Here is an 18,906-nt window from a genome sequence, read left to right on the forward strand (position 1 = left end):
GTACCTGTCAGGGCGGGTGTCCCGGATAGCCCGGTTACTGGGGATCCGATCGCTCTCCCGCTGGTTGAAGGAGTACAGCTTATAGGGATCCTGGCCGACTTGCCACTTCTTAGCACTCAGGTACCGCCGCTCCTCAAACTCGTCCCACAAGTCACCCCAATCACTATCCAAGGCCTGTGTGACATGAATATGCACTTGGTGAGAACTGTTCAATGACCGCCCCACCCCCCAGCCTCTTCCTCACTCATCACCCAACCTCAGGAGAGATATCAAATGGCTCACAGGGTTAGGCAGGCAGAAGCTGCCTTGTGGGCTGTGGGGTCCCGGGTAGAACGCAGAGTCGCCGCTCTTGGCAATCTCTAGCCTATGCTTGGCAGCACAGAAAAGAAGGCAATGACCAAAAGCCGGGGCCGCCACATGCAAACCTTTCCCCAACAGAGTCTCTGTACTATCCCTTCCACCCCCCAACTTGGGAACATTCTCCTGGTCTACAAAACCAATAAGGGCAGGGGAAAACGTGTGCAAATACAGGAGCTGCTGATTCATGATAACAGGCGTGGCCAATGAATACAAGCCATTACCACAGTTTCTTACTGTAGGTCTTCAAGTCGAGGTCAGCTAAGGTCACCGACTTGTTAGCTACATTTTCCTGGATTCTTGGCCTCTTTACCTTAGTCACCAACGTCGGCAAGAGAATCTTTCAGTTAATCTCAGTGCAAATAAATGGCCTCCCATCCGTACCTCTGCTCCTGCCCCAGGAACTATTCTGAGGGTACCGGTGGGGTGGCCTCTTTTAGATAAGGGACGATTCAGAAAGAGCCCCGAGCCTTTGGGCTACATTAGGACAACTACGAAAATCAGTACCCTGAGGAGAAAGCATATTCCCAGGGCCACTACTTGATGACTGAGCTCTGCCCCAAAACATGAGGATCTGACATCATCATAGGGAAGGGAAAGATGCTGCTTCTTCTTCTTATCATTATCATTATTATTATTATTGGCGGCACTTATTCTCTTCTTAAGCACTTACTATGTACTGTGCTAAGTACTTTTTTAATTTAATTTTTTAATTTTTAATTTATTATCTTATTTGAGCCTCATAGTAACCCGTGAGGTAGGTACCCTTATTATCTTTATCTTACAGCTGATGAAACTGAGTCAGACAGAGGTTAAATGACTTGCCAATGGTCACACAGCTAGGAAGAGGCTGGATTTGAACTCAGGACTTTCTGACTCTAGACACATAACTCTGCTCTATCCAATGCAATACCTAATTGCATCCAATTATCACTATAAATAATTGTGTTCTCATTCACATGTTAATACACATTCTACTATAGATATATGTAAATAATGTACACATACATAAATAAAAACATATATACATATATAAATCTTATATGCACATTATTATTATTTTTTGCATGTTATGAGCTCTTTCAGGGTAGGGATGGCATTTAGGCCTCACTTTATATCCTCAGCACTTGGCACCCGTGCTGATACATCATAAGTCCCCAATAAATGCCTATTGACTAACTCCAATCCTCCATAATACTGTTGGATTTATCTGCAGCTACCTGTATCCCAAGAGGGAACTGAGAGAAGCAGGTGCAGGGTGGCACAATGGAGAGAATGCTGGCTTTGGAGTCGGGGGGCCTAGGCTTGATTTCTGGTTCTGCAGCTTACTCCCCATAAGACCCTGGATGAGATACCACTCTCCAAGGGTGTCAATTTACTCCTATATGAAATGAGAGGGTCAGACTAAGATGACTTCTAGGAGCCTTTCCAGCTCTAAATCTATGACCCTGTAATTGAAAGGGAGTCAGTCCCACCCTATCAATGAATGGGCCATCTCATCAATGACTAGGGTGTATCTGCCACATCTCAAGGACCTACACAAGGTGAAACCCACAAGAAAGATGGCACTCTGACAGCTGTCTAGCTACTCAGGACAACCACAGGCGATGGGTGACAAGAGAGACAGATTCCAACTTGTTCATTCGTTTCAGGCCTAAAGAAAGTTGTGACCTTATCTAATAATGGATCTTTGTTAACTCCTTTGGGAACCAGGGTTCCCCTGCTAATAGCACAAAATGAGGCTTTTGAAACCACTGATTTTTATCCAATAATGGATTTTATTAATGTTGGACGATAGAGCTGCTGTATTAATGGGCTTGGAGGAGCAGAGAATGTGGGCGGATGGAGGGCAGGGAATGGATGTGGTACTTCCTAGGGGCTGCTCTGTCATTTTGCTGGGCTGCATAGGAAGGGATGGGTCTCAATTCCCAAAGCTGTCACCACCAGTCAGAATCACAGAAACACAAAACTGTAAGTCTGGAAGAAACCTCAGATTTCACCTAGTCCACCCCCGCATTATATGCACGAGGAAGCTGGAAGCCTTAGGCAGGAGGGGATTTGTCCAGTTGTTAATATCTGGGACTTTTTTGCTTTTTGGTTGTTATTTTTTTAATTTCAGGACTGTCACAACCATTTTGTCCCTGAGAGGAATGCGTGTACCCTCCTGAATGATTTCCCACTACAGGCATGCCCGGAATAATTGTATTAATTGGATCCCTGAAAATATGGCATTAGGTAAAACTGCATCACAAGGGGGTAATTAGTCACGTGGTAACCACTGTCTAAGTGTATATAGTAGGGTTTGCAGTAAGGTTTGGCCACTCTGTAGGTGGTATTCGGGTTATAATAGATCCGAGTAAGGTTATTATAAATTACTGTTGGTCAGGGGAATGTTATATGGGAGAGGGGCAGCATGCTGCAGTGGATAGAAGGCTGGTCTTGATGCCAGGAAGACCTGGGTCAAAGGATTGCTACTTTATACATACTAGTTCTGCAAACCCCGGGCAAGTCATTTAACTGCTCCATGCCCCTAGGCAATTCTGAAAGACTATATATGTTACAGACACTTTGTCTATCTGCATTGGAGAGCTATGCAAAAAGGCTGTTTTCTGGGCTATGTCTATAGTCCAGGGACGGCCTGACAGGAAACAAGCATTTAAAATACCTCATTTAATCCTCACAACACTGAGAGGTAGGTGCTATGATTATCCTTATTTTATAGTCGAGGAAACTGAGGCAGACAGAGTTGCCTAGGGGTGCCCGGCTGGTAACTGTGTAAGGCTGGATTTGAACTCAGGTCTTCCTGACTCCAAGCCCAGTGCTCTATCTACTTTGCCACCTAAGGAGTCAGGAAGAGAGCGCGCTTAACTAAATGGCCCCTTGACTTGGCCTGAGCTCCCAAGGGCCCTGTATCTCCACTCACTGCAGCAAGTCAATAAAGACAGCTTGGTGTTTTCAACTTCAGGGATAATGAGGCAAACACTACCACCCCCACAGAATCCTCAGAGGCAGCACCAGAGACATCCCCAGCTCAGCTGAGATTTAAACCCCAAGAAAGCTCTCAGCAGCAACAATAAAATTGGCAAGAGAAACTGCAGGAACAGGCCAGCGGATGACACCAGGAAGCAAAATATTGCCCCTAATCCTCACTTATACAGAGCCCCTCTTGGCTCCCCTGCTCCAGGGCCCTGAGGGAAGCTCCCTGTATTGGGAGCTTGGAGGACCTTCCCCCAGAAATCTTTCCCAGCAAGCACAGTCAAGCATCTTTTTAATTTTTTTTTTTTCCGGAGGGAGGAAGACAGGGCAATTGGGGTTAAGTGACTTGCCCAAGGTCACACAGCTAGTAAGTGTGTCAAGTGTCTGAGGTTGCATTTGAACTCAGATCCTCCTGACTCCAGGGCCCATGCTCTGCTCACTGCACCACCTAGCTGCCCCAGTCAAGCATCTTTAATCAGAGAAAGTATCTGTGTTGAAACTCGAAGAAGTTCCCATCTTCTGTTTCCCACAAAGAAAGAGGACACCTGAGAAACAGGGCCCTTAGAGTTAAAGGGATCTGTTCCATTAAATGGGAGAGTGGGAGGGGCAGATGGAGACAGGGGGGAGGGGAGAGAAAAGGAGAGGGGGAAGAGGAGAGAGATGGGGGGAGAAAAAGTGGAGGGAAGGGGGGAGAGAGAAGAAGAAGACAGAGGAAGAGGAACAGGAGGAGGAGAAGGAGGAGGAGGAGGAGGAGGAGGAGGAGGAACAGAGACAGAGAGAGCTCTCTTCTGCTCCAGGTTCCGTTAGTGAAACACCTCATCAGTCAGGGATGAGTCCTATGGATCTGGTCTATGGCCAAAAGAGCAGCTCAATTCAAGGATGGCAGGGGAAAGCCAAGACTTTTGTTCACCCAGGGAAAGTTTTGAAAATGGCAGCCCCTCATCCTTATTTGAAAAACTCCAGTGGTCCTTTGTGTGTTACCATGCAGCCGCCTGAGGCTTGGAGTCTTCTCTGTAACATATGGAACTTGACTTCTTACAAATTTAATACTTCGGTACCATGGAGAGGGGAATTTTCTGGCATTAAAATGTGCATTTTTAGAATGATACTGAAATGCTACTGCACTCCTCCACCCCCACTGCCTGCTGCACCCCACAAGACCTCCCACTTTGGCTCCTTGCTCTGTCTTCATTACACGCTGATGCAGGGCCCTGCCAGAGCACCAGGAATAGCCCTGGATCAAGAGGAGAGAATTTTGAAGTGAGGGAACAAAAGCTGGTTTCCCTCTCTCCTCACTCAGAGAATGGATTTTCTCTAGAATCTGCTCAGGGCTCTGGAGGGCAGCAGTCTTATCTACTGGCTTTCAGTGCTAAATTAGGAGCTCACTTCAAAGTCTTCCTATTCACTCCACCTGTGCTGAATGCAGTACCTCTGGAGTCCTAATAACAGCTCATATTTAGAATGCAGAGCTCTCCTCAACACAATCTGCAAGTATTACTGCCTCTGTTTTGCAGATGAGGAAAATTGAGGCTCAGAGAGATTAAGTAGCCACAACCTAGAAGTACAGGCCATTCACCACCATCACCACCACACACCCACACACACATGCTCCAGCTTAGTACAATGTCTTCTTCCATTCTTCATGATAAGTAACTGGCACCCATGAGCAAATCTTTCAATTTAATGACCCAACCATAAATAGCCCCTGATTTTCCTTTTCATATGTTGAAGAAAATTTGAGAGTATGTTTTCAAGTCCTTTACTCTGAATCCCTGAGAACTCTATCTCTTTAAAACTTTACTGTCTGAGAACCTTTCAAATCTCTTCTTTGAAATGCAGTCATTAATGTCCTTTTTCCTTAGAGCTAAGAAATCATGAACAAATACAAATCTGCAAAAGTTTGAAGCTTGTTTCAAATAGATCAAAATCAATCAACCAGACATCATTTGTTAAGTGCCTATTATAGACCAGACACTGGATTAGGAAGACAAAAGTGAAACAGTCTCTGCCCTCAAGAACCTTACATTTTATCAAGGGAGTCAACAAGCATATAGTGGAGAATAAATACAAAATAAATACAAAGTCATTTGGGGAAGTAGAGCTCTAGCAGCTGGGGGATCAAAAAAGGCCTCACAGAAGGCAATGCTCAAGTTAGGTTTGGAAGGAAGAAGGGGTTTCCAAAAAGAAGAGGTGGGGAGGAAAGGCATTCCAGGAACGGGGGAGAGCCAATACAAGATACAGAATAGTGTGTGTGTGTGTGTGTGTGTGTGTGTGTGTGTGTGTGTGTGTGTGTAAAACAACATGATGGCTAATTTGATTTGACCATAGGGTTTTGGAAGAAAAGTAACATGATTGTGAAGGGCTTTAAATGCCAGAGGAGTTTATGTATAAGGAGTTTTCTTAGAAAATCTTTAATGTCACTTGATTTCTTATTCAATCCTGATTATTGCCAACCCATTGCCCCAAATGATGCTCAATTTATTTTCTGATAAGACTTTGTTCAATAAGAGGGAAGGAGAAAAATAAATATAATGAAATGACTCCAAGAAGAGTCAGGAGATCTAGTTTCCACCATGATCTTCATCACTAGCTGGCTCTGTGGCTTTACTCCAATGGCTATACCTCCCTGAGCCTATGTCTTTATTTGTTTTTACTTTCTTTTTTTATTTATTTAATATTTTTAGTTTTCAGCTTTAATTTTCAGAAGAGGTTGAATTACAAATTTTCTCCCCATTTCTACCCTCCCCCCCCCACTGCAAGATGGCATATATTCTGATTGCCCCATTCCCCAGTCAGCCCTCCATTCTGTCACCCCACTCCCCCCCATCCCCTTGTCCCTTACTTTCTTGTAAGGCAAGACAGATGTTTATGCCCCGTTGCCTGTATATGTTATTTCCTAGTTGCATGCAAAAACTTTTTTTTGAACATCTTCTTTTAAAACTTTGAGTTACAAATTCTCTCCCCTTTTCCCTCCCCACCCACCCTCCCTAAGAAGGCAAGCAAGTCAACATAGGCAACATGTGTATCATTATGCAAAACCCTTCCACAATACTCATGTTGTGAAAGACTAACTATATTTTGCTCCTTCCTGTCCTATCCCCCTTTATCCAATGTTCTCCCTTGACCCTGTCCCTTTTCAAAAATGTTTGCTTTTGATTACCTCTTCCCCCTATCTGCCCTTCCTTCTTTGATTACCTCCTCCCCCTATCTGCCCTTCCTTCTATCATCCTCCATTTTTTAATTGCCTTCCTCCTTCTTTCCTGTCGGGTAAGATACCATTTGAGTGTGTATGTTACTCCCTCCTCAGATCAGATCCAATGAGAGCAAGATTCACTCATTCCCCCTCATCTGCCCCCTCATCCCTCCCAACAAAACTGCTATTTCTTGCCACTTTTATGCAAGATAATTTACCCCATTCTATCTCTCCCTTTCTCCCTCTCTCAATATGTTCCTCTCTCATCCTTTAATTTGATTTAATTTTTTTAGACATCATCCCTTCATATTCAACTCACCCTGTGCCCTCTGTTTATATGTATATGTGTGTATATATATATACATATATACATACATATATATATATATATATACATATGTATGTATGTATATAATAGTGAGGTCTCATGAATTATACACATCATCTTTCCATGTAGGAATGTAAACAAAACAGTTCAACTTTAGTAAGGCCCTTGTGATTTCTCTTTCTTGTTTACCTTTTCATGCTTCTCTTGATTCTTGTGTTTGAAAGTCAAATTTTCTATTCAGCTCTGGTCTTTTCACTGAGAAAGCTTGAAAGTCCTCTATTTCATTGAAAATCCATATGTTGCCTTGGAGCATGATACTCAGTTTTGCTGGGTAGGTGATTCTTGGTTTTAATCCTAGCTCCACTGACCTCCGGAATATCGTATTCCAAACCCTTTGATCTCTTAATGTAGAAGCTGCTAGATCTTTGGTTATTCTGATTGGGTTTCCACAATACTCAAATTGTTTCTTTCTGGCTGCTTGCAGTATTTTCTCCTTGATCTGGGAGCTCTGGAATTTGGCGACAATATTCCTAGGAGATTTTTTTTTGGGATCTATTTGAAGAGGCGATCGGTGGATTCTTTCAATTTCTATTTTGCCCTGTGGCCCTAGAATATCAGGGAAGTTCTCTTTGATAATTTCTTGAAAGATAATATCTAGGCTCTTTTTTTGATCATGGCTTTCAGGGAGTCCAATAATTTTTAAATTATCTCTCCTGGATCTATTTTCCAGGTCAGTGGTTTTTCCAATGAGATATTTTACATTGTCTTCCATTTTTTCATTCCTTTGGTTCTGTTTTATAATATCTTGATTTCTCATAAAGTCACTAGCTTCCACTTGCTCCAATCTCATTTGTAAGGTAGTATTTTCTTCAGTGGTCTTTTGGACCTACTTTTCCATTTGGTTAATTCTGCCTTTCAAGGCATTCTTCTCCTCATTGGCTTTTTGGAGCTCTTTTGCCATTTGAGTTAGTCTATTTTTTAAGGTGTTGTTTTCTTCAGTGTATTTTTCAGCACTTTTTTGGGTCTCCTTTAGCAAGTCATTGACTTGTTTTTCATGGTTTTCTCGCATCTTTCTCATTTCTCTTCCCAATTTTTCCTCTACTTCTCTAACTTGCTTTTCCAAATCCTTTTTGAGCTCTTCCATGACCTGAGACCAGTTCATATTTTTCTTGGAGGCTTTTGTTGTAGGCTCTATGACTTTGTTGTCTTCTTTAGGCTGTATGTTTTGGTCTTCTTTGTCACCAAAGAAGGATTCCAGAGTCTGAGACTGAATAAGGGTGTGTTTTCGCTGCCTGGCCATATTCCCAACCAACTAACTTGACCCTTGAGTTTTTCAGCGGAGTATGACTGCTTGTAGACTAAAGAGTTCTATGTTCCACGTTTGGGGGGGATGTGCCAGCTCTGCCACACCAGCACTCCTCCTTCCCCAAGAACCCCCAACCCGGACTGGGCTTAGATCTTTAGGAGGCTGTGCACTCCTGCTCTGATCTGCCACTTAATTCCTCCCACCAGGTGGGCCTGGGGCCGGAAGCAACTGCAGCTGTAGCTGCCCCACCTCCATTGCCCCCAGGGTGGTAGCAAACTGCAAACTCCTTCCACTCCTGCAGCTTTTCTCACTAACCTTCTCTGTTGTCTTTGGTGTTTGTGTGTTGAGAAGTCTGGTAACTGCTGCAGCTCACTGATTCAGGGTGGTAGGAAACACTCCGCCCAGCTCCTGGTCTGGTTGGTTCTTGCCACTCATGCTGGGCTCTGCTCTGCTCCCAGCTCCGTGTGAGATAGACCTCACCCAGAGACCATCCAGGCTGTCCTGGGCTGGAGCCCTGCTTCCCTCTGCTCTTTTGTGGGTTCTGCAGTTCTAGAATTGGTCCCTGCTTTTCAGCCGCCATCTTGGCTCCACCCCCCTACTTGATAATTTCTTGAAAGATGATATCTAGGCTCTTTTTTTGGTCATTGCTTTCAGGTAGTCCAATAATTTTTAAATTATCTCTCCTGGATCTATTTTCCAGGTCAGTGGTTTTTCTAATGAGATATTTCACATTGTCTTCCATTTTTTCATTCCTTTGGTTCTGTTTTATAATTTCTTGATTTCTCATAAAGTCACTAGCTTCTACTTGCTCCAATCTCATTTGTAAGGTAGTATTTTCTTCAGTGGTCTTTTGGACCTCTTTTTCCATTTGGCTAATTCTGCCTTTCAAGGCATTCTTCTCCTCATTGGCTTTTTGGAGCTCTTTTGCCATTTGAGTTAGTCTATTTTTTAAGGTGTTATTTTCTTCAGTATTTTTTGGGTCTCCTTTAGCAAGTCATTGACTTGTTTTTCATGGTTTTCTCGCATCCTTCTCATTTCTCTTCTCAATTTTTCCTCTACTTCTCTAACTTGCTTTTCCAAATCCTTTTTGAGCTCTTCCATGGCCTGAGACCAGTTCATGTTTTTCTTGGAGGCTCTTGATGTAGGCTCTTTGACTTCGTTGACTTCTTCTGGCTGTATGTTTTGGTCTTCTTTGTCACCAAAGAAAGATTCCAAAATCTGAGACTGAATCTGAGTCCATTTCCACTGCCTGTTCATGTTCCTAGCCAACTACTTGACCCTTGAGTTTTTCATTGGGGTATGACTGCTTGTAGAGTAGAGAGCACTTTGTTCCAAGCTTGAGGGACTGTGCTGTTGTTTTCAGAGCTATTTCTCACAGCAAGCTCTGCCATGCCAGTGCTCCTCCTCCCCCAAGAACTGCCAACCTAGACCATGACTCAGATCTTAAGCAGGCTCTGCACTCCAGCTCTGATCTGCCACTTAATTCCTCCCACCAGGTGGGCCTGGGGCTAGAAGCAACTGCAGCTGTATTTTTGTAGCTGCACCACCTCCACTGTCTCTGGGGCGGTGGCTGAACCACGAACTCCTTTCACTCTGTCCCCCACAGCTTTTCCCACTAACCTTCTCTGTTGTCTTTGGTGTTTGTGGGTTGAGAAGTCTGGTAACTGCCACAGCTCACTGATTCAGGGCTGTTCCACCTGGCTCCCAGTCTGGTTGGTCCACGCTGGGCTGGACTCTGCTTCACTCTGCTCCCAGCTCCAAGTGGTATAGACCTTACCCAGCGACCATCCAGGCTGTCCTGGGCTGGAGCCCTGCTTTCCCCTGCTATTTCGTGGGTTCTGCAGCTCTAGAATTTGTTCAGAGCCATTTTTTATCGGTGTTTGGAGGGTCGTGGGGGAGAGCCCTAGGCAAGTCCCTGCTTTCTAGCCGCCATCTTCAACTTGCTCCTATGTCTTTATTTTCAAGAGGAGAGGGGTACAATTAGATGAGTTGTCATGTGTCTACCAGCATTAACATTTTTATGATTCCTGGAGCCATTAAGAATCACTGACATTCACCTAGTATTACATGATTGATCTTTACAACTCTGTGAAAATTTATAGTGCAAGTGGTATCATCATCCCATTTACAGTTGAGGAAACAAACCGGTTCAGAGGTTAAGTGACTTTCCCAAGGTCACACAGCTAGGAAATAGTGGGCAAATCCAAACTTGGACCCCATTTCGTAATGTCAGTATTCTTTCTTCCCTATCAGATGATATTTCTCCATAGGAAAAGATCTGGTCCACAGCATATCTAAAACAACGTAAAAACGAAGTTACATGTTATGTTAGGGTCCTATCATGTATAAGATATAAATGGTGCTTGTGAGTCTCAGCCTGTGCCCAGGAATCAATCCCAAAGCTTCTAGGCAACCTTCTAAGCTAGGGAAATAGGAGACATGCATGATGGACCCAACAACTGGTTTTCAACGGTGTCTCCATGCTATTCAGGACACAGCTGAAATCTTACTGTTTCCATTATCAGAATGTAAAGTCATAGAGTCACAAACCATCTGAATTGAAAAGGACCTCTGATGACATTTAATTTAAATTGCCCCCCTCCCAAAAGGATTTCCTCTATACCTCACTCAGCAACTCACAAAGTAAATGGTCACCTGGGATAATTTCAGGGCTCCAGAATTTTTTTTGGGGGGGGGTTGTTAAAGGGAGGCATATAAATTGAGATTTGGAAGCCACCTTAGAGGTCATCTAGTCTAACACCCTTGTTGTAGAGAAGACAAGGCTGGGACTCAGAGAAATGTAATGTCTCGCCCAAGGTTACACTGATAGTGAATATGAGTGGTGATGGTCTCCCACAATTTCTCATCTCTCTATATATGGCAACTCAAGATCTATCTGCCAACTATGGAAAGCCCACACAAGAAAAAATGTTGAGCTTAGTTGAGCTAAGCTCCCTTTAAAAGTGAAGGATAAGAGGCAGGCAAACAAACCTATTGCTCATGCCAGGCCAGTGACAGGGAAAGGACTTTATATCTGAGCTAGAAAATCCTCGTCACTCTTTCAGGGACAGCACATAAATTATGGATTATTAGATAAGATCTTCATTTTAATATTTCCACCATGTATTATCACCTCTTCTTCTCCCTAGAATTCTGTCTGGGGAGTTATTTAACTGATGTGCAAAAATCTAAATTTAATTTATTATGATCTAACTCATTTTAGAAGCCAAATTACCCTGCGCTGGAGAAGGCTCAAGTCAATATTCCTCTTGGTTTTCTATTTATCTTCAGCACGGTGTTCCATCCTTCTCCTTAGTATTCATTTTATCTCATGTGCTGGTGATAAATTTTAATTTTCCTCAGAATTAGGCAATTGCTCCTTCAATGTTGTAGTTTAATGGTTGATATTAATTATATGAAACAGTCACTTCTTAAAGAGTTTGATAGATGGAATGAACATATAATAGAGGAGGGGAAGGGGAAAAAAGCTATTTCTCAGAGCAAATTAGGAGGCAAATAATTCAGAGGCTGAGTTTGTTCTTTCTCCCTTACTTTAGAGCCCAATGGTTAGAAAATGGGCTGACTGGAAGCCACATGGACAGCATATTCATAGGATCATAGACTCAGGCTGAAAGAAGCCTAACAGAACATTTAGACCAACCTATGCATTTTACAAACCAGGAAACAGAGACTCAGAGAGGTTGTGACTTGCCTCAAGGTATCACACAGGTTACATATATTAAGTGATAGAGCTGAGATTTGAACTCAGGTCTCCTGACTCTATGTTAATGGCTCTTTCTGCTAAACCACACTGACTTTCCATTCAACTTAAGTAGCTTCCTGGAGAGTCTGCACATAAAAATTTCTGGGTTCAATTCAATTCAGTGTTCTCACCAATTTACTGGGCAAGTCATGTAATCTCTCTGGGGACTATTTTATCTTTCTCTTGGCAATCCTAGAAGTTAATACAGTCCTTAGCACATTCATTTGCAGATGTGAACAAAAATATTTACTCTCCTTGCTCTAGTCCCCAGCTTATAAAAAGGTTGGAGCATGTCTTTATCCCCAGTGCCTGGTGCATAGTAGGCATTTAATAAAAGCTTTTCTACTGATTGATTGAGTTTTAGGAAAAGAAAAATCCTAATTAGTATGACTAGGATTGTACCACTCCACAGCTATGCAGAAAATCTTTGGGGGTTACTATGGCCTTAAAAAAAATGTCACTCGATCTTCCATCATTAGAGTATGAGTCTCTCTGAACTTGGCTAGACCAGTCAATGGATGACAGATATATATAGTCTTACCTGGAACTGCTCTCTCCAAATGTACCAATGATCTCTTAATTATCAATGCTAATATTCTTTTCTCAGTCCTCATCCCTCATCCTTCTTGCCTTTTCTGAACTATTTGGCACTATTGATTGTCCTCACCTTCCTGGATACTCAGCTCATCAATGGTTTTTTTCACTTCATGATCTAGCCCCAAACCACCTTTCCAACCTTATTCTACAAGGTGACCCTAAAGTCTGGACACATAGGCAAAAATGCATATTTTGAAATATTTGGAATATTAACAGACCTTAGCTCCCTTGACTTCTTTTTCTGGGGTATGCTAAAGGAGAAGTTGTATTCAATGAAAAATCACAGATGCAACATACTTGATTGGACACATAAAGAGTGAATGTGCTAAAATTGATGGCAATATGGAGTTATTGCATCAAGTTCACGTGAACCTTGCAAAGTGCATCAACCTTTGCATCACAAATGATGAAAATCATAATGAAGATGTTATTTGTTAATATTCCAATTAAATAAAATGTTGTTGAAAATTTCATTCATTTCATTTCTTGAAAATATGCATTTTTGCCTATATGTCCAGACTTTAGGAATACCCTGTACACTCCTGTTTTCACATCTTCCATCTATGTGTCTTCACGCGGGCTATCCCCTACCTGTGGAGTGCATGCTCCCCTCAATTTCACCTCTGAGAGCCAATTGTTTCCTAAAAGTTCTGCTTACACACGATGTTCTGCACAAAGCCTTTCTTGAACCCCACAGCTGCTACTGCTTCCCCTCCACCCCCACTCATATCACCATGCATCTATCTTTCATATACCTGCAAATACACATCTCCTCTACTTAGACTATAAACTCTGTGAGGTCAGGGAATGTTTCTGCTTCTGTCCTTGTATCCCCAGAGCCTAGCAGAGTAGCTGGCAGATTGTAAGAGCATAATAAATTCTTGCTGATTGGCTAACAGATAGGTCCTTAACAGAAGCCTTTTTAATTGCAGTCAGCTGCTGTAGCATGTATTCTGCAGTAGTAGTACCCTTTGATAACCTAGAATGACTTCCATGATATGGTGAGATACAGAAGTATGACTCCAGTGTAGAAACTAACCAAGTTTAGCCCCCCAAAAAGACTTCATATATATATATATATATATATATATATATATATATATATATATATATATATATATATATATATATATATATATATATATATATATATATATATGTATATGTACATATATATGTATATATGTATATATATATATATACACATATATATATGTATATATATATATATATTCATGTGTGTGTGTCCCTCCCAAATGAATATAAGCTCTTTGAGGACAGAGACTGGTTTTATCTTTGCCTCTGTATCCCCAAAGTTTAACACGGTCCTTGACACATTTTGTAGTTCAGTTATTTTTTCAGTTGTGTCCGACTCTTCATGACCCCATTTGGGGTTTTCTTTAGCAAAGATACAGGAGTGGTTTACCATTTGCTCTTTTCAGCTCATTTTATAGATGAGGAAATGAAGGCAAGTAGGGTTAAGTGACTTGCCTAGGATCACACAGCTAGTAAGTGTCTAAGGCCAAATTTGAACTCAGGTGCTCCTGACTCCAGGGCCAGTACTCTTATCCACTGTGCCACCTAGTTGCTCCCTTGGCACACAGTAGGTACCTAAGAAACATTTGTTGATTGGTTCATTGGAATGTAATTTAGAGGTAAGGCTGTTTTCATAAAAACTACGGGAATAGGGATAGAGAGCAGTGCCAGAGACTAGCATGATTCCAGGCACAAAGCAAAAGCATCATAAATGATTGGTTCAGTTGAACTGGACTTCCTAGAAAATGCCAGTTGTGAAATTCAACACACCTCCCCAGTGGACAAGGGGTCAGTTTCTGACTGAAGAAACCCTCTCACAGATTTGGAGTTTAATTCATCTGACCACTGATTGACAGAAATAGGAGGTGCTCTGAAAATATGTGGCTGAAGGGATGGAGTATTTAATAATGGTTTCCCCCACCTTCTATATCCACTGCATGTACCTGAATGTTAAAGAGTCTAACAATTGATACCAGACAAACAAAAATGTCAGCATTCACTCCAGGAGAGAAAGAATGACTTTTGGTTCCATTGAATATCAAATAAAGAGGAACCTGGTTACCAAGATGGTGTGTGTTTGCCTGCAGGTGGGCAGAACAGAATGGGGAAAAGAATAAATTACAAAAGATGGGGTACAACAGAAATTGGCTATCTATCTAGTTAGCACCTTGCCGCAGATGAAAAATAGGAACCAGGAAGAGAGGAAACCAGCATTTATTAAATTCCTGCTAATGCCAGGCACTGTGTGAAGTGCTTTACAAATATTATCTCATTTGATGCTTGAAATAACCATAGGAGGTAGGTGCTATCCCTGTTTTATAGCTGAGGAAACTGAGGCACCACCAAGGCAAAGTTAATTGCCTAGAATCACACAGCGAGTAAGTGTTTGAAGCTAGAATTGAACCAAGGTCTTCCTGAATCCAAGCCAAGTGCTCTATCCATTGTGCCACCTAACTCCATCTAAAGTCATATATTTTAGGGATGGCTAAAGAGTGAGGACTTCAGTCACCTGGAACTAGAAAGAGAAGAGAAAATTCCAAGAGAGTCGGAGATGAACCACATACAACCAAACGACTGACAACAATGGAATTCTGTTATCTATATCTTCTATATAAATACCTTCCTAAGGCTCCTCTCTCTATCTCTCTCTACCCTGCAGGAAAAAAGTTGGTTTTCTTTATTCTCTAGAAAACTGGCCTCTAAGAAAGTTTTCATTCGTGTTGGGATAGGAAAACAATTTGGTGCAATGGAAAGCCAGCTGGATATGGAGATGGAGGATCTGGGTTTGTATCCCTTCTCCCTCTCTTGCTAGCTGTGTGACCTTGAGCCAAAAGGGTCCTCAGAAGCCACCTAGTCAAATTCCCTTATGCTACAGATGCAGAAACCGAAGCAAGTTAAAGTCACTTACTCAAAGTCACTCAGCTACAGTCTTTCTGCCAACAATGCTTGAAAGTCATCTATTCCATTAAAGATCCATTTTTCTCCTCATAGGATTCTACTCAGCTTTGCAGGTTAAGTTATTATTGGTTGCAATCCTATATGTTTTGCCTTTTGGAATATTGTCTTCTCAGTTTTCCTCTCATTTATAGTAGAACTGGGAGGCCTCGTGTGATCCTGACTGGCTCCTCCAAGAAATTCTTCCTTTCTGGATGCTTGCAGTATCTTATTTTCTTATTTATTTGTTCAGTTAATATTGAAGTTCTGGATTTGACCATGACATTACTGGGACTTTTCTTTTTGGAGTTTTTTTAATGGAGGTGCTCTGGATTTCTTGTATTTTCACTTTGTGCTCTGATTATAAAATATCTGGGAAATTTTCATTTATAAATTCTTGAAATATGGTGAGTAGACATTTTATTATGGTTTTCAGGGAGTTCAATCATTCTTAAATTATTTCTCCTTGACATGTTTTCTAAATTAATTGGTTTTTTTTTGATAGCAGAATATCTTATCTTCTATTTTCTTCTATTTTTTCAATAGTTTGGTTCGTTCTAGTATTTCTTATAATCTCATGGAGAGGCTGATTTCTATTTAGTCTGTTCTAATTTTCAGGAAGTAGGTTAGTTGGGTAAGGTTTATCACAATGTATTTTAAGCTATTTATCCTGCTTCCAATTCTTACCTCTGGAAATTTTATTTCATTTTTTTTCTTCTTGCTTCATTTCTTCTTGGTTATTTATAGCATCCTTGTGAAAAATCCATTTTCCCTTTGAATCTCTGCTCACAGTTATTGTGAAAGTATTCTCGTCTTCTAGATTTGATTTTTGGGTATCTGTGTATCCATAATAATTCTTTATAGTAGTTGGTATCTTCTATTTAATCATATCCTCATCTTTATTTCCTGAATTGTGGCTTTGTGCCAGGATGAGGCTCCACCCTTTGGGTGAAATGTTAAGCCCTAATTTGTGGTAGTTCACCAGGCTTTAGGCACTGATCTCCTCTTCAGATATGTCGAGACTAACAGTACTGACAGGTTTTGCCCTCCCTTTATCATGCCCCACCCCACCCTCATCTTTGAAGCTCACATCACTGGATGTTTTAGGCCCTTGATGGCATCTCAGGACACAGCAGTAGGGACCCAACAATCCCTAGGCCTGTGGTAACCTAGTCTTAGCATGTAAACTATTCATTGTCATTCCTTTCATAGTCCATGCTATGGATTTCTGAACACCTCAAGGTTTTCTAGTAGGTGCCCTTCACAGTTGCTGCCTGTGGATTCAGAACCTTAAAGGCTACAGGTATGTATGGCCTGTCTCTGGTCTCACTGGGAGGCTTTCTTGTTTACCTATTCTGATACTGGCATTTCTGGCCATCTGCCTTTCCTATTGCCCATGGACTTCTAGCTGATGGTAGTTGGTAGTGGTGGTTTTTTGTTTTGTTTTTGTTTTTTAATGCAGTATAGGAGTGGGTAATATCATTTGCTATAGTTTCTCATTGGATTTCTTAATCATTTGGTCAGGTCCTATTTTTAGGTTTTCACTGGAGTAGTGTAAGAGCTGGCCTGCCTCTGATCAAGAAGTCATCCTCTCCTCCATTGACGGTTTCCCAGGAGGGGCATGCCCTGGTCAGATCTATGGATTAAGGTCACTTTGGAATTAGAGAAGAAAGAGACTCAAAACAAGAAGACAAACTGACAGGTTGGTCCATGTGACAAAGGCCTGAGCTAGGGTAGTAACACAGAGAGGGAAGAGAAGGGGGATGGGTTTGAGAGATGCTATGGAAATAGAATTAATGATAAGGAAGATTAGTGGCTGTGTAGTTCTTCTACTCAAGACCTCCAAAGACTTTATAAAAACTTGAGTCACACAACAGCCCCCAGGCAGAGAGAGCTCAGTAAAAATAATTATCACACAACTGATAAAGGAGAGAAAACGTTTTAAGATAAGCAGTGCAGTGCATTATTACCCAGCCTGGGAGGCCTAGAAAGAAGGCTTTGTGTGACCTCTAAAGTGATCAGTTTTTCTAAATGTGAAAAACTAAAATTGTAGAAGGACCAGTCTAATGGATACCCAAAGCAGGCAAGGAGAAATGAAGATGACTGAAAGGCATAGCCAGAACACTGAGACCGATAGATTTACCAAACCTCCTATCTGGCTTGTGGCATAAGTTTACATTACAGACCACCACTCAAAATTTTAGCACACCCCCTCTTCTCCAACACTCCTCTGGCCCCTGAAGAAACATCCTTGCATCCAGGAAAAATCTCTCTTCTGAAGATATCTCAAGGCCAGTTTTCCCTAAGTTGTGTTCCCTTCAGACCGAGTAAATCCATGGAAACCCAGGATATAGGAGGCCAGTGGATCTAGGGACAAAGAAAACACCAGATTGTTTCTCCATAGACTGGCATGGGTACCCTTACCAGAACACCTCCATAACACTTCTGACACCCAACCCTTTCTCTCTCATATAGCCACCACTTTAGCTCACCTAGAGCTTTGCAACAATTAATCTCCCCACCTCAAGGACAATCCGCCCTTGACTCAGCTGCCAAAATGATTTTTCTTAACAAATCTGGAATTCACAGGATTGATGTCAGGGAGGTGAAGCCAAGATGGTGGAGTAAAGGCAGGGCCTCACCTGAGCTCTCCCACAAGCCCCTCCATATACCTTTAAATAATGACTCTAAACTAATTTTAGAACAGCAGAACCCACAAAAAGACAGAGTGAAACAACTTTCCAGCCCATGACAGCTTAGAATGTCAGAAGGAAAGGTCTGTCACACCTGGATGAGAGTGGAGAACAGCTCAGAACAGGCCATGCCAGCATAAACCCAGCACCAGCAAACCAGGATAGGCCTTGGGAGCCACTGAATCAGCAGTAGCAATGGCTGCCTCTGGTTGTGTTGGGCTCTCAGCCTGCAGATAGCAAGGACGTCAAACAACTGGTCAAAAGGAGATTACAGGGGTCTCTTTGCTAGCACTGAGGCAGGATTCTGTTACTTTCCCCATACATGGACTGGGTTGCAGTCTTGGGTGGCAATCCCAGGGTGAGATGGAGCATGAGCACACTACAGCTTGTAACCACAGTGGAGTAGGGACCCTTGTTATAGTTCCAGGGCAGGAAAGAGTGTTTGAGGTCACTCCAAGACCAGAACATGGGCCAGAAAAGTAGTAAACACACCTCTACTTAGATCCTACCACCTTGGAAGAACTGAAAATTTATAGATCCTTAGGAGTATCTCTGAAAACAGCTGGACAAAACCCCTGAAGCTTGGGATAGTGTGCCTTCTAACCTGGAAGCAGAGACCTACTTTAACAAAGAGTTAAAAGTCAAATAAGAGACTGGGGAAATGAGCAAGCAACAGAAAAAAATTCTGACCATAGAAAGTTACTATGGGGACAAGGAAGATCA

General features: G+C 42.1%; 1 protein-coding gene across 1 annotated transcript in view; it reads right to left on the minus strand.

The window, feature by feature from the left end:
• GALNT14 (polypeptide N-acetylgalactosaminyltransferase 14) overlaps positions 1-18,906 on the minus strand; it is a 327,705-nt gene that overhangs the window by 145,433 nt on the left and 163,366 nt on the right. The window contains exon 2 of the mRNA XM_036750878.1: positions 5-174. Within this exon, the coding sequence (XP_036606773.1) occupies positions 5-174 (170 nt within the window). The remainder of the gene's footprint in view (positions 1-4; positions 175-18,906) is intronic.

The sequence above is a fragment of the Trichosurus vulpecula genome, chromosome 3 (genome assembly GCF_011100635.1).
Source record: "Trichosurus vulpecula isolate mTriVul1 chromosome 3, mTriVul1.pri, whole genome shotgun sequence".
Lineage (NCBI taxonomy): Eukaryota > Metazoa > Chordata > Mammalia > Diprotodontia > Phalangeridae > Trichosurus > Trichosurus vulpecula.